Source organism: Nymphalis io, chromosome 17 (assembly GCF_905147045.1).
Source record: "Nymphalis io chromosome 17, ilAglIoxx1.1, whole genome shotgun sequence".
NCBI lineage: Eukaryota > Metazoa > Arthropoda > Insecta > Lepidoptera > Nymphalidae > Nymphalis > Nymphalis io.
This window is the reverse complement of record NC_065904.1, coordinates 9,798,139-9,815,127: the sequence shown is the minus strand read 5'-3', so window position 1 is coordinate 9,815,127 and position 16,989 is coordinate 9,798,139. Positions and strand designations below refer to the sequence as shown.

Below are 16,989 nucleotides of genomic sequence, written 5' to 3'. Positions count from 1 at the left end.
TTCAAATCGGAACACAACAATACCAAGTACTGCTGTTTTGCGGTAGAATATCTGATGAGTAGGTTGTATCTACCCAGACGAGCTTGCACAAAGCTCTACCACCAGTAATATTTTATATTTATTATCATAAAATCAAATCGTTTAATTTGTTAACAGCTTGGTCTACGTTTGATGACGATGACAATATAAAAAACGAAGACCGTTAATAAAACATTGTAAGAACGTCTATTTCAAATCGTCTAATCGAAGTCAAGTAGTTGTAAAATAACAGATCACCTTCGATCCTTGATTCTCGATTGTAATCAAGCCTAAAGTACCGCCCAATAATTATTCGATTAAAAAATAATTTAATGAATAGAAATAACAATAATGTTATTCAAATTTAAAAAAAAGTAAGCATAAATATATTTATTTACATACAAACTCAGTTTTTCAATTTTTATTTTTTAACAGGTGATTTCAAAATATTATTTTATATAGATTTTTTTAATCTGTTTGGGTGCTTATTTTCATTTAAATAATACTTATAGTACAAATGAAAACTGCGTTAGAAATTGATAAAATTAGAATTAAATTATCAAAAATTCAAAATATAGCACAAATTTTAATCGTTACCACAGAATTTATTATGTTTAAATGTCAACCACATCCAAACGCAAAGCTTTGCAAGCATCAAACGGTCAACGTCGCAAACAAAATAATCCTCAGTGACATCACCGACTCTCGTCAAACAATTCATTCGAGTCAACGTAAGCACCGAATCAACGCGTTATTACTTCTTTGAGCCAGTCACGCCCTGCTCCATTAAAATCACACGACCTACAAGTGTGGGGCCAAGCGAACAATGAAAAATTTCGCGGCGAGCACACAAGTTGAAAAAATACCTACCAAATAGAATACGAGCCAGCCGCCTCAGTTCCGTTACGCTATAAAAACCTACCCGAGCAAACTCCGTAATTCCGCTTCGTCCCAACCGATATAAAATATGAAACACTGAGCGAAATTCGCCCCGGCTCCCCCGAGCGCGTCGTGGATATTCGGCTGGACTCGGCTGACTTCGTAGCGCCGTAGCGGCAGTTACGTAGCCGTCGCCGCGAGTCTGCTACGCTGATATTGCTCCCGTTTCATCGAAAACCGGCCAATATAACTCGGTGATTGTGATTATTTTGATTTGTGATTGAAATATAGAGTGAGACGAATTTTATATGTGAGGTACTATAATAATGTGCAGTGGCAGTGTGCGCAAGGATTTTGCTGATCGGCCCGTTTGATGGTGCGGAAAAATGGTAAAATATATTTATATTTCGATTATAGCGTGATTAATTGTTAAGTGGCGTAGTTTAATTTTTCTAACGATATAACATGGTTTTCACCTCTTAAGGAGTATTTTATTGGCATATTATTAAATAAAAAATGGTGTTCACGCAATGCAGAAAATAAGACAATCAGCTGCTTCTAAAGTTACTAGCTAATCTTGCGTGTATAATTTGCTATTGAATATGATAGACCTAGGTGATTTTGATCTATGGTTTTAGTATATTTTGGCGGCCAAACAAGATATATATATAATATATGTCAATTATCGATTTCATGATAATCATTCACTACTTTGTTAAAAATTAAAATTAAATCAAGACATATTATTCCTCAGCAAAACATCGTTAAATACGTTAAAAGTTAAATGATGTGTTTTTAATTATCTTTACCGAAAAGTAATTAATTTCTGCAATAGATGTCACGCGCAGTGTTCGTCAACGCCAGACATCCCCAACAAAAGAATAACAAAAAACCCCCAAGAAAAAACTTAATACTTTATTATAAAGACAGTCGTGAATAAATTATTATACTGCTTGCTTCATAAAACAGTAAATAAAAAAAAAGATGAAGAAAAGCTCGCCTGACATACCGTTAAACGTTATTTGAATATAAATTCGTTTTACGGAACAAATGACGCTCTGGTATGTAGTTTGTAATAACTTTTACTTACACTTCAGGCCAATTTAAGTTAGAATGCTGTTTTAGACGTCAAAGTAAACTTAAATTACCGTACACTTTGAACACGAAAAACTAATTTCGTTCATTGTAGCGTGGGTGCTAACATAAATATGATAATGAATTAAAAAATCTTTACACCCTTTTTTCATGTTATTTACCTCCAACGATTTCAGTATATTCTATATAATTATGGTATATACATAGATATCGGGGACGCAAAATTCGTAACCTTGGATTTTTGTTGTTACTTATAATAATAATATCCTTGGACATTTTTCACACACGGCCATCTGATTACAAATTAAGCTTGTACAGAGCTTGTGCTATGGAAACCAGATAACTGATATACTACATATACTATTTTTCTTTTGTAAATACTTACTTATATAGATGATTACAACCAGACTCAGGACAAACAGATATGTTCATGCACACAAATATCTGTCCTGGGTGGGAATCGAATCCACAACCTTCGGCATGAAAAGCAAGCATCCACCAACCACGCCAACCGGCTCGTCAAATATTTTGGAAGTCTTCCACTGCATGGCTTCTCTTTTAAGGAAAAGAAAATTTTGCTTTATCCAATATTTTGATTCCACGGATATAATTAAATGTATCTTAATTCATTTCAACGTCTTTAAAATTTCAGATATCGCTCATATTTTCAAGGATTTAAGTCCTTGGTAGATGTTCACATATGTACCGGTCTATCGCATGCTACTATCCGCGTAGCATTTTTAATTGCTTAACGAGTATTCCGAGTGACATTTGAAAATTGGTAGAATTCGAATGAAATCGTTTGAAAGCGCATTATCGTGTATCGTTTATTGGAATGATAGTAAAATCGATTACGCGAATCGCTTTAAACTGGATCGTGTTTAAAATCGTAACTAGAACCTACCCGGAAATATACTTTCGTATTTTTCCATTGTGTATTTGATATTATAAAAATAGCAATAAATAATACTTAAATTTAATGATAAAGACTATTAGTTTTGTATCTTGATTGAATATATTTTTATCATTTAGTATTTTTTTTTAATGGTACTCGTTTTTTATCTGTATGTAGTATCCAACTAGTGGTATTAATTATGCAGCTTTAATGAGAGCTAACGTTAATAATAAATATTGCGTGGAAAAAATACCAAAATGATTACTATCATAGATTATTTATAGAATAAATGTACTTTATCAAACAAAGTTCTGGTATATTGTATGTGAAACTTCTTCATTTAATATTGAGTTATTCATTCATACATTCAATTGAATGTAACATGATTCAATAGTACTTATAAGGGCCTACTTCTATGATAATTTTCAACTTGATTTAAAGTAAAAGCAGTCAGATTTTTTACCATAATGTCATTCTCTTTTATTATTTGGATAAGTGTTTTAGTTTGTCTTAATAGGACGAGAGGGTATTATACTATATATGAGAAAAAAATGTAAAAATATATTAATTAGAAAATGTTAGTTTTAGTTCATAAAATAACAAAATATATTTTAAAATTCAGTTCATAGTTATCAGTTCTTTTTTAATCTGTTTTTGAACACCATAAAATAGTAGTCGCCAGTTATTACGTCATACGGCTGTGTAAACTAAGAAGTCTTAACTTTTGACTGATCAGTGTATCAATCAATCAACACAATCAACACAATCACAGCCAAACCACAAAAAGCACACAACATTTTTATTCAATATATAAGTGTCATAAAAATACATTTTAATTTTACATTTCAAATTTCACATGTTATTTGACGAAAACGCTGGACGTAGTGGACGCCATATTGCTCTGTGGTCATGACGTCAGTTGGCTGTGTAAACAGCACTCCATTATTTAATAAATAAACAAAATCTAATAATCCAAGTTACACCCTATTTGTGTTAAGTACTACTTCTCTATTTGTATGTGTGCTACTTACGGCTTAAACGACTTAATCGATTTAGAAAAAATGGTGTAATAATAGAATTATCGAAACATAGATATAAACCGTCCTCGTTTTGTGAGTGCTATATGTCAACCTTACAATATGGTACTTCTATTTCAGTCATTTTTTTTATTTTTAATCTTAATATTATTTTAATCTATACAAATACAAGAATATTTTTATCTATTAATTCCAAATATTTTTCTTTGTTTTGATTCATGGTATTTCACAAAATATAATGCAAATTATTTAAAACTTAAGAATTATAAAGAGATTAAAATATTCCTGTAGTAAAAAAAATTAAATATTAGGTCCCTCGACAAGTTGTAAGACGGTGGCTCACTAACCAAAGGAAGGTAGGTGTTATAGGCAAATGTGGGTCAGAAAATAATATTGATGATCTTGATTTCCACCAATATATAAGCGAATAGATTTTTGAAAATCCTATCGAGTATTTATTAAATCGAAAATAGATATCGGCGAATTTTTATCTGTATTTAAAAAGTAATTTGAGAAATGAATATTATTATTACTAAAATAGGAGAATTAACCTCGTTAATATGAAGTGCCCCAACCTACCCATTATGCTGTTTTATCGCACCGAAAACACTGGCCTGAAATACTGCGACGAATTCGATCTAAACGCCAAGTTTGCACTTAAACAAACGTGCTCGGTGACCGTTTATTACTTGTTAATTTAATAATTGTTGTTTCTTATACAAAGGGAAGTTTATCAAGTGCCATTCAGTATTGTAATATAAAAGATCTAAGTGTTTGATGTATGTTTTACACGATGACTACTTCAAAATGAAAAATATTTATTTATATAATCAAGTTTATATACATTAACGTTTTTATAGTACCGGCCTGTAAATGTCAATTTTATTTTCTATACAGATTCATAAGCAATAATTGTTTAACAATTTTTATCTATGGCAACACATTCATTCAACTGTGTAAGAAAAAGAAACCTTTGTTCTAATGACGTGTAATACAGTCTTAGTCCATCGATCATAGCTATTGCCAATAACTTGGCAATACAGAAACAAGGAATAATATTGTTTAGATTCGAAAGAATCTTCTCAACGAGTCCCCGGGGTAATGTCAAGTGAGCGAGAACCTTATGGGCAAGATGTTCGGTTCGACGTAATAATATAAATATTATGTCATCCTGCATAGTGACAGTTCGACCAGAGACGTTTTATTCCCTATTTATTAATGAACTAACTTTCGGGAATATAACTTTATATATAATATTTATTATCTATACAGGATTAATTAAATTTAATTAGTTACAAGATGAATTATAAGAAATGATTGTCAATTTTAGTGCTCGAGAATTATAAACACGAATTGTTTTTTTATCTATGGCAACCCATTATATTATTTCTCGGAATCTGAAAAAGAAAACTAGATACTAATGATGTCTTGTAAAGTCTAAGCCAACGATTGTTCTGAAAACAAAGATAACCAAAAAGTGAGTGAACCACTGTAATTATGGTCACAAAGGTCATAAAAATCTACAATTTCCGCCATTTTTATTTACTTAATTTGATTTAATTTACTAAGTTTTTATTATAAGAATAGTGACTTGGCACTTATGTAAAGTCCTATCCAATATTATATAAATGAGAAATAACTGAGTATATCTGTCTAGAAGTTTTGCTTCAGATACACCAACGAGTCGAATTTGTTTAAATTCGGTACCATATTATTTTTATCCTTGAACTTATACAGGTAAAAGGTCGATTTAGAAAATAGAGATATAAAGGTTTTTTAAGGTGTAAAAATTAAAAAAATAAAATTATATTTTGTATTAAAGTACTCATAAAAAAAGTTTACCATATCAAAACATCTACTAATGAGAAATGATACACGTGTCAGGTTAAAATATAAATACATATTTATAAACTTATATTAATATATACATTATACAAATCAAAATATTTAAAGCGACCTTGTGTAGGTTACGATACGAAGTACATAAGACGCAGGAGGCATTTAATACATAAAGTTTTGGACATAATATCCACACATGTCGGATTTGAAAACATATTTCATATACGACTCATTTTTCTGACGTTGCGTCCTCGTAACTTTTCTGATTATTCTGAACGAACTTCGCGACAGAAAAGATAAAGATATTAGTTTTTTAGTGACACAAAATATCTAACAAAATAAGTAAAAATATAAGCTGATATATAATATCAAAAAGTATTATTTTTATATTTTAGTTGAGAAGAAGAAAGCGTCAATAGTGCATTGGTTTGTGGGCCGTCTGGCGATGGAAAAGTCGCAAGTTTAGTTTTGTCCCCTGAGCCTATGTTCGTCTGCACTCATATAAAAATACTGTATACTTAATTAGAGACCTTCAAAAACAGGCATTATTTGCATATATTTTTTTTTAAATTCTCATTTTTGAGAAGGCTTGGAGCTTTCTTCGTTAAGCTGCTCCAGTGTAGGTTGCTGACGTTGACTCGTGACAGATTTTTATCCGTCACATGCAGGTTTCCTAACGACGTTTTTCTTCACTGCTGAGCACGAGATGAATTGGTACGTGCCTGGGACTGAACTCTATACGTATTATAGTCATTGAATCATCACGGCTTACTAAGCAGTTACTAGCTTTTATTGAATGTATTGTCAGTGTGTCTCAATACATTAATTTAAGGTTGTTTTTTTTTAATTAATAATCTCAGACTCATGAATCATTTATTATTATTATTTATTTATCCATTGTTATACATAGTATTTTTGACATTTTAATTCTAAGATGTTGTTACATCTTATCTATATATAAGCGACATACTACATCACGAGATCTAAGTTATCCGCCCGATTAACTTGAAATTTGTTACAGTTACACTTTCCCGACGCTCACTAAGAACAGATTTTAAGAAAATTCTATCCAAAATACATTTTTCTTATTATCTACCCGTACGAAGCCGGGACGATTACCAAGTTTCTTACAATCTCGCTCCTAAGATATTTATTCTCTAAGATCTTAAAAGCCTAGTGTATCGGATATTTTATTACGCATTAGCTTAATCATCCTTCAAATTACAAGATGACGGCCCCCTGGCCGCTGTTATATAGGCAACGGAGGTTTTTTTTATAGTATTTGTAGGCGGACGAGCATATAAGCCACCTGACAGTAAGTGGTCACCAACGCCCATAGACATTGATATTGTAAGAAATGTTACCAAAACCATCGCTTACATCGCCAATGCGCCACCAACTTAGGGAACTAAGATGTTATGCCCCTTATGTCTGTAATTACCCTGGCTCACTCTCCCTTTAAACCTGAACACAACAATACCAAGTACTGCTGTTTTGTGGTAGAATATTTGATGAGTGGGTGGTACCTACCCAGACGAGCGTGCACAAAGTCCTACCACCATATTATTTTCAGAGAATTATACTGCGCGAAGCTGTTTGTCTTTATTTGGTTCACATTCATGAGTAATTACGCACTAATTAAAAAAATAAAGCGAATAACTATCTAACAGTTTCTTTAAAATTTTTATCTTATATATGTAAATTTGTACATATGCACACAGAATATGCTAATGTCGGATACGAGGATTTTTGAAATCATTTTAGGCAATTTAGTTTTTATAACAGCTTTACATATTCTTATCTCTTAATGTGATATATTCAAAAATAGTTCTTATTCCGATGTATTTAAAGATGACATTTCAGTAACTGTATTATTTTGCGATAACATTACCTCTCAGATATATAAAAATGTATTCATATTTCAAACGAGGCTAATAAAAATAGAATATTAACATATTCACCGTAGGCCATTAAAAATATATTATACATTAATTACACGTGACTTTTCATATAAATAGAAAGGGTTAAAATAGTTTTGATATTTGTGATTTTAGCTTAAAGTAGTAATTACGGTCTTGTTTATAAACGTTGCTTTGTGCGTGATACGGTAAGCAATGCCGTGTCTTCATCTTTCGAATATTAAATCAATAATGAAAGAAAGACCAAAATCTATGTTTAACTATATTTATTCTATTTCTATTAACTAAGGCCCAGTGGTTAGAACGCGTGAATCTTATCCGATGATCGTGGGTTCAAACCCGGGCAAGCACCACTGTATTTTCATGTGCTTAATTTGTGATTATAATTCATCTCGTGCTTAACGGTGAAGGAAAACATCGTGAGGAAACCTGCATGTGTCTCATTTCATTGAAATTCTGCCACATGTGTATTCTACCAACACGCATTGGAGCAGCGTGGTGGAATAAGCTCCACAACCTTCTCCTCAAAAGGGAGAGGAGGCCTTAGCCCAGCAGTGGGACATTAACAGGCTGTTACTATATTAACTAAAAAGCCACTAAGCAACGCTTATAAGTAAGTTAGTGTTTAAAAAGTATACTTCAATCTATTTTATCTTATGTTATGTGTTTTCGTTCATGTTATGTTTGTCATTTCGTGCCACGCACTGATCAGTTATTACAGCGCTAAGCATTAATAATTCGCATGACTGAGTTTCGGTTTAAAGGGTCAGTCAGCGCAATGACTGACCGTACCATGCCCAAGGAACATTACATCTTAGATCCTACGTTTAGCTGTGCTTTCATTGTTTAAGGAATAATTTTATTTCACAATTAATACTTATTCCTTTGTAAAGAGACATTTACTTTCTATCAGATCGCTAAGTTGCTAGATATAATTTAAAAAATATAAAATACATACCAATGCCGGGAGGGCTCAGTGTTCAGAATACGACAAACTCGAGGAGGCACCACATACTTAATAAGTAAGGCCGTTAGTCTATAGTTAGTAGCAGCATGGTAATTTATAAAGCGTATCAATTAATGGGGATTTGTACAATAACAGACTTATTTTATTCTGATCCTTCCAAAACCCTTGTTAATATTAGAAATTTGAAACTGAGTTTTTTGTTTGCTTATTACGCTTTCGCGTTTTAACTACAAGGGAGCAATATGAAGTTTTGCGTATATGTTGTCAGAGGTACAGAATGGACATAGGGTATCTAACACGTGTTTCATACGCAGGCGAAGCCATAGGCGGATTCTAGTTAATCATAAACACAAATAAATAAAAAAAACTTAATCATGTTTTGTCAAATCCAGACAAAACATGATTAAGTAGACCCATTATTCATATATAAATTATATATACGTGTTATCTCAGTAATTATATTAAGCTTATCGTTTCATACGCGTGTTTTAATTAGATTAATAAATAAAGGAAATAATTAAAGGCTTGTTTACATTATCCTGGTCTAAATGAGGCTTTATGTAACAATATATAGATTATCTTTCCCTGTAACAAGAGTTATTAAACGTTGAGTAGAAAATATTAACTAAATAACGAAGATTAATTTGAACCTCAGTTATTATTGAAGCGAGATTTTCTAAATTAGCAAAAAATTTCGTTTACCCTTCCTTAAAATATCGATCTTATAACTAATACAATAAAGTTCAAAATATATTGGTGTAAGCTACGTTTAATAATGTAAGCTACGTTTATTAATGTAAGTGGATATATGAATAAGATAAAATTAGACAAAACTAGCGACCCGACCCGATTACGCTCGGGTGAAATTAAGTTATTATAGAACAAGAAAGACAAGTGTGCGAGTTATATTACAGTGCATAAGTGTGTGAGCAAACACAAGTGCAATTTTCAAGTTCAGGACCAACTAATCGTGGTAAAAACTCCGTATTTTTTTAATTGCCCAACCTAGTATTTGAACCCTAGACTTTAAAATATACAGCCATATTAACTAACAACTAGATCAACGAACAAACGGCAGAACTTCACTAGTAGATATAAAGGTTTCATAATATCAATCCGATTAGTAGGTTTTTTGTGAATTCGGAAAAAAAAAATTGGATTTGTTATGATTTTAGTAAGAAGCGATTTTTAGCGAAAATAATAAATATATACTAAGCTTTCAACGGTATTAATATTATGAATAGAAACGTTTCATTAAATTATTATGAAACAAGATTATTTGTTAGACACGATTATTTAAATACATTACTAAAAATCAAGCTTATCTATTACAAAATCACTTTCACAGACATGACGTTACCCTCGCATTCAAGGGCTCAGCAAATAAGGTGTCATATATACGTCTAGGGTTAGCGAGATTCCAATAATACCTAAAGTAACCATGAGTTTTGCTTTCAACGCGACAGTCCCTTTTCGATAAAAGCTGCTGTTTTGCGATAGATATTCTACCGCAAAACAGCAGTAATTGTTATTTCGTGTTCCGGTTTGAAGAGTGAGTGAGCCAGTGTAATTACAGACACAAGGGACATAACATCTTAGTTTCCAAGGTTGGTAGCACATTGGTGATGTAAGCGATGGTTAACATTTCTTACAATGCCAATGTCTAAGGGCGTTTGGTGACCACTTACCATCAGGTGGCCCATATGCTCGTCCGCCTTCCTATTCTATAAAAAAAAAAAACTTCCACCTCGACAAATTAAACGTAAAAATTACCCAATTGGTAGCAACTGCATATTTTTTTGTTTTTATAGAATAGGATGGTGGATATACTAAAACATACTGATTTTTTACATTTGATTTTCATAAAAAAAATATTAAATATTTATTTATAGTGTGAGCAGCTTCACGTGACTGAAGGTTTACATTCTGTTAACCTATATTCTTACGTTGTAACTAAATTCGATATCGAAATTTTACTTGTCATCTTTCGAACATAAATAAAGTTAATTATCGTCATTGTTATGTAGCTTTTTTGGCATTGAAAGCGTCATATTAATTTCAAATAGTCCATCTCAAAACAAAGACAGAAGTGCTGTGAGGTAGAAAGAGATAGCAATTACGGAAAATAATCGGTCTACGCCAACGAATGCGATATCGATTGCTTATCATGAAATAGATACCAAAGAACTTTCAGTACTCATGTATACTGAGTTGTCAATGCTATATTTTTACTTACCATTATTGAATTTTACGGAACGTCCCCTTTTCTACAAATGAAAATATGGTCGTATTAACAAAATACCCTATTCGACTTGTCTCTTACCTGTGTACGTGCTGTAGGTTTTTACCCCTCCTTTATTTTGTTCGATCGATGGGGGGTGTATTATTCACTAGTGATTACTTAGAAATTATTGCGGTATTATATTTGCGGTATATTTATAAAATTATTTATTTATTTATTTGGATCTCCAACAGTTGTACATAACACACATTCAAATAACTTTGTACATTAACTTAAAACTAACTATGCACAACCAATTACAGGAGAACACACCATTCACAAACACAATTACAAAATATACAAATCAAAAATAGAATAAAAACAGAAAATAAAAATATTTAAATAAAGAACAAAAAACAAAAACAGAAACAAAAGGTAGTAACTAATTAAATTTTTAAACAAATTAACAGTTTATACTAAATGAAACATCACATTTTTTATGAACGATGAGAGCCCGTCACAACCAATGTCCAGTGTTACTGTGTTTTTTACACAATAATTACATTCTCGCGATATTCGCGACAGAGAACCAAGGTTATCGACATAGCCCAAAGGATTAGTAAGCTGAAGTGGCAGTGGGCTGGACACATGTCGCAGAACCGTTGGAGTAGACGCGTTCTGGAGTGGAGACCACGCCTTGGCAAACGTAGCGTAGGACGCCCTCCAGCTAGGTGGAGTGACGATATACGCAAGGTGGCAGCGGTTGGAGATTAAGAGCTAAAAATCGAGCTCAGTGGCGTGCCATTGGAGAGACCTATGTCCAACAGTGGACGCGAAAAGGGTGATGATGATGATATTCGCGATATTGGATTATATCTATGCTTAGAACTTAAGTTACGTTATCTTAATATTAATGTTAATATTATGAATTAATATTATTTATTTCTTTGCAAAGTAGACAGTAACAGCCTGCTAATGTGCTCCCGTTGGGCTTTAGGCCTCCTTTTGAGGAAAAGGTTTGTAGCTCGTTCCGAGACGCTGCTCCAATGCGGATTGTTGGATACATATGTGGCAGATTTTAATCCAACACATGCAGGTTTCACTATGATGTTTTTCTTCACCGATGAGCACAAATTCAGAGGAATGTGTCTGGGTTTGAACCTACATTCTTCGGTTAAAATTATTATTTTGTACTTATAATATGTTCCTAAATTCTCAATCAATCAATCAATCAACAGCCAATCGTTGTCTACTGCTGAACATAGGCCTCTCCCAAGGTGCGCCAAAGCTCCCTGTCCTCCGCCTTCCGCATCCAGTTGGTGCCCGCCACCTTCTTAAGGTCGTCGGTCCACCTGGCTGGAGGGCGCCCTACGCTGCGCTTGCCGATTCGCGGTCTCCACTCTAGGACTCGTCTGCTCCAACGGCCATCGGTCCTACGACATACGTGACCAGCCCACTGCCACTTCAGCCTGCTAATTTTGCAAGCTATGTCGGTGACTCCGGTTCTTTTCCGGATAATCTCATTTCTGATCTTATCCTTCAAAGATACTCCGAGCATAGCTCGCTCCATAGCACGCTGAGCGACTTTGAATTTGTGGACTAGTCCCGCAGTTAGTGTCCACGTTTCGGCACCGTATGTCATGGCAGGTAAGACGCATTGGTTGAAGACTTTCGTCTTCAAACATTGCGGTATAGACGACTTGAGGACTTGACGAAGGTTGCCAAATGCTGCCCATCCCAAGCGAATTCTTCGATCGGCTTCCTTCTCGAAGTTGTTCCTACCGACTTGTATTATCTGTCCTAGGTAGGTATATTCACTAACAACTTCGAGAGGTTTCCCCTCGACGTATATCGGTCCCGGCACGACATGCCTATTGAACATGACCTTGGTCTTGTCCAAGTTCATACCGAGACCGACACACCGGGAAGACTCGCCTAGGCTACACAGCATTTCGGTGAGTTGTTCCAGCGACTCTGCTATGATGACGATATCGTCGGCAAATCGAAGGTGTGAGATGTACTCGCCGTTTACATTGACTCCATACCTAGTCCAATCCAGCGTTTTGAAAACGTCTTCCAACGCGTTGGTGAACAGTTTCGGGGATATTACATCCCCCTGTCTCACCCCTCTGCGCAGTTGGATCGCCTTCGTCTTACAGTCCTGGATGTGGACAGTCATTGTAGCGGCGTTGTACAGACATCTCAGTACCTCGATATATCTCCAATCGATATGACATCTCTGCAATGAGTCGAGCACTGCCCAGGTTTCGATGGAGTCGAAGGCTTTCTCGTAGTCCACAAATGCCATACACAGCGGCTGATTGTACTCTTCGGTCTTCTGCACAATCTGCCGAACAGTATGGATGTGGTCCACGGTGCTGTAGCCTGATCGAAAGCCGGCTTGCTCTGGGGGCTGGAACTCGTCAAGTCGTCTGGCGAGACGGTTCGTGACGACTCTTGAGAACAGCTTATACACGTGACTCAGGAGGGAGATTGGTCTGTAGTTTTTCAAGAGGGTTTTATCACCTTTCTTGAAAAACAGTACCACCTCACTCCCGCTCCACGTTTCCGGGGTCTTGCCATGTTGGATGACGGAATTAAAGAGGCTTGCTAGCTCTTTCAGGACCGGGGTCCCGCCTGCCTTAAGCAACTCTGTTGTGATTCCGTCATCTCCCGGAGCTTTGTTGTTTTTAAGCTGTTCTAGAGCCGCCCTAATCTCTCCTTGGTCAACGACCGGGAGCTCCTCGGAGTAATGGCGCATAAGAGGGGCGCGCTGGTCATCAATACTGATTCCCACGGGTTTATCCGATCTTGAAGAGAACAACTGCCCATAAAACCTCTCTACTTCTCCGATAATCTCAGGCCTAGAGGTAACGACCCCACCATTTTCAGTTTTAAGTTTTGTCAGACGCGGCCTCCCAAACTTGCGAGCGAACACTTTCGATCCCCGATTTTGCTCAATCGCAGCCTTGATGGCACGGGTATTGGAGCGTCGGAGATCGCGTCGCGTCAGCGTTTTTATTGTTCGGTTTAAGGCCTTATCTGACAAAAACGATGGTAGTTCTCGTCGTTTTCTCATGAGCTCGAGTGTCTCAGCAGAGAGTTTTGGTGCGTTGTCTCTTCTCTGTGGCGGAAAACACTTGCGGAATGTGTTTTGCAGTATTTTGACCAGCGTGTCGGTTCTCTCATCAATGCTGCTTATGGTTTCCAACGCGGTGAATTGATTTTGAAGTTCCATTTGGAACTTTTCGGAGCCTTGAGCAGCTTGCAGCATGGTAGGTCGGAGAGTAGACCTCATCATTCTCGATCTTTCGGCTTTTAAGTTGATATTTAGAGTGCCTCGAACCAAGCGGTGATCACTTCCGGTATTAAACCTGTTGATCACTGAAACATCTCTAAATATGTGCCTTTTATTCGAAATGATAAAGTCTATCTCGTTCCTTGTCACGTTATCGGGGCTTCGCCAGGTCCACCTCCTCTGAGGCTTCTTTTGAAAGAAAGAATTCATCAAAAAAAGCCCCTGCGCTTCGAGAAAGTTTACCAGCATTTGCCCCCTGTGATTTCTGCAGCCCAAGCCGTAAGGTCCGACTTTCGATTCACCGCTATCTTGTACTCCCACTTTAGCATTAAAGTCTCCCATAACAACATTGTAGTGGGCCCTCGAGGTGTCGTTGAGGGCCTTTGCGATGTCCTCGTACATCGCTTCGACCACATCATCAGAGTATGTCGAAGTTGGCGCATATACCTGTACAACCTTCAGGGAGTACCTGTCGGAAAGTTTTAGGACAAGGTACGCTACCCGGTTCGACACACTACTGATTTCCACAATGCTGCTAATGAGATCCTTTTTGACTAGAAAACCGACACCACCCTGGGAGAGGTTATCACCTTCGCGGAAGTAGAGTAAGTTACCGGACTCTAGAGTTATCGTGTCCTCCCCCTGTCTTCGGACTTCAGATAACCCCAGTATATGCCAGTTTATATGACTTAATTCTACTTCTAATTCGGCGAGGTGATGGTCCAGCCTCATCGAGCGTCCATTATACGTTGCCATTTTCAGTCGCTTTATACGGTAGCCTGCCGTGAACCGGTGATTCTTAGCACCCCCTGCCCTGCCGATACCGCGACCGCTACCTTGGTCGGGCCTAGCGGGCTTGCCGGTAACTGGGGGCCCTTTTTTGGGCGCATCTGCCATTTAGGGAGGGGTTTGCCCATACTCGCCGCGCTGGGCAGGCGTGTTGGCGAGCGCAGTAGGGGGTAAGACGTTAATGAGAGGGGGGACGCTGCTGCCCATCCCCCCTTTTCCCCGTCCCTCAGTCGCCTCTTACGACACCCACGGGATGAGATTGGGGGAGTACTATTCTAAGCCGGTACTCCACGGCGCAAATTCTCAATGTATATACATAAATACACATTTTTAAATTGAACCTAAATTAAGCTTACATTGAGTTCAATTTTGTGTGAGTTGACAAGCGCGACTGACAGCTGCAACAAAAATATTTCTAGTAATCAATATATCAACACGAGCATAAAAAATGTTAGATGTGATTTTAGTGAGTATAATATTATAATGCCTGAGGATAGATTTAAAGACATTCAAGGACAAGCGTTATCTAGTTGAATGCTTTCCAATTAACGGTACGCCCTTAGGGCTACAAGAGATTGACTTTAGCAATAGGTCAGACGATTTTTGCAGAAAATGAAATATAACATAATATTAAAATAATTTTGTTTAATTAAACAGACGTTTTTGTGAAGTCACTTTACAAAGGCTATACTACTTTTCACAAGTCTCATTTTAGATTTTGAGTTTTTTAGCTTCGATTTTATATAACTATCAGTAAAATTAAAAATGAGTGTAAAATTCCAGCTAATTACATTAAATAATATCCAAATAATGTAAAGCAAAGGAAATAAATAAAGCAAAAATATTATTGCAAAATAAAATTAGAATAATAAATACGAAGATAATATTGGCACCAGTCACTTATAGCTGTGTTCCATTATGTATCATCTGCTTTGGTTTGAAGATGCTGCAGTGACCTGTGTCCTTGACATGGGGACAAACAATTTTACGTTTCATGTTACACTCAACCCTCTCACAAATCTCGACGAATAAGTAATTACGAAAATTAGCGTCGTATCTTATCAGTTCTTAAGAATATAGATTTAAATTCAAATTTAGATTTCTCAAATCAAAATAAATTGCATAATATAATGAATATTATATAATTTATTGTTTTGAATTATCTGTTCTCGATACAAATAGCAATAAATATATTGAAATTTCGATTTATAACTATCAAGATTTATTGATCGAAGTTATATCGTCCCTAGATACTAACTATCAAGACGAAATAGTTGCGGTACAAGAAGTTACTCATGTATGTAAAGGTTGTCAAACTATAATGTTTTAGTTAATTTAATCCAAAATAGATTTCATGGAGAAAGTTATAATTTAATGCATATAGTGCCAGAAATTAATGGGTGTATAAAACATTTAGTTTAATATTATAAATACAATGTTGGAAAAACCAAGCATATAACATAGGGAGAAAAGTTTTTCTCACGATTAATATTTTCATTAAACAAAGAACATTAGCAACGTTCGTTTTACGCTTGTGTTAAGAGTGGGACGACAATAGATTTAAAAGGATCAAAATCAAATTAAAAAAACAATAAGCGACATTTACATACATCACTGGATGTAATCCATTGGGTTATTGACGCTTAAATATTATTAATAATAATAATAAAACATTTACTTCGAGCAACTAGGATCATACATTATAATAAAAAGACAAAAATTATAACAATTATAAATCGCTTTTCAGCGAAACTTTTTTGGTAAGAATTAAAAAAAAAAACTTCTTTAACTTTATTAAAATAAGCGTTCTAAAATTATATTTAGAAAGATAAAAATATATAATAACAAATATAAGTCTCAAAATGTCTAAAACATACGATATAAATGCATTCTATCCTTGTACAAAGTCATAACTCAAATTCCATGTTGCAAGTTTCGAATTTTGCACCTTTGCTTTGTCTAGCGCAATATTCGATGAAATATTTCAACGTCTTCGCACGTGAGAATACTTGACTAATGCAACTTGAAGTGA

At 35.3% G+C, this 16,989-nt stretch overlaps 1 protein-coding gene across 2 annotated transcripts in view; it reads left to right on the top strand.

Moving 5' to 3' along the window:
- Positions 1-1,098: 1,098 nt before the first annotated feature.
- Positions 1,099-16,989, top strand: part of LOC126774681 (hemicentin-2-like) — a 319,165-nt gene continuing 303,274 nt past the window's right edge. For both annotated transcript variants that reach the window (XM_050496216.1, XM_050496217.1), the window contains exon 1: positions 1,099-1,286. In XM_050496216.1, the coding sequence (XP_050352173.1) occupies positions 1,284-1,286 (3 nt within the window). In that variant the 5' untranslated portion in view covers positions 1,099-1,283. The remainder of the gene's footprint in view (positions 1,287-16,989) is intronic.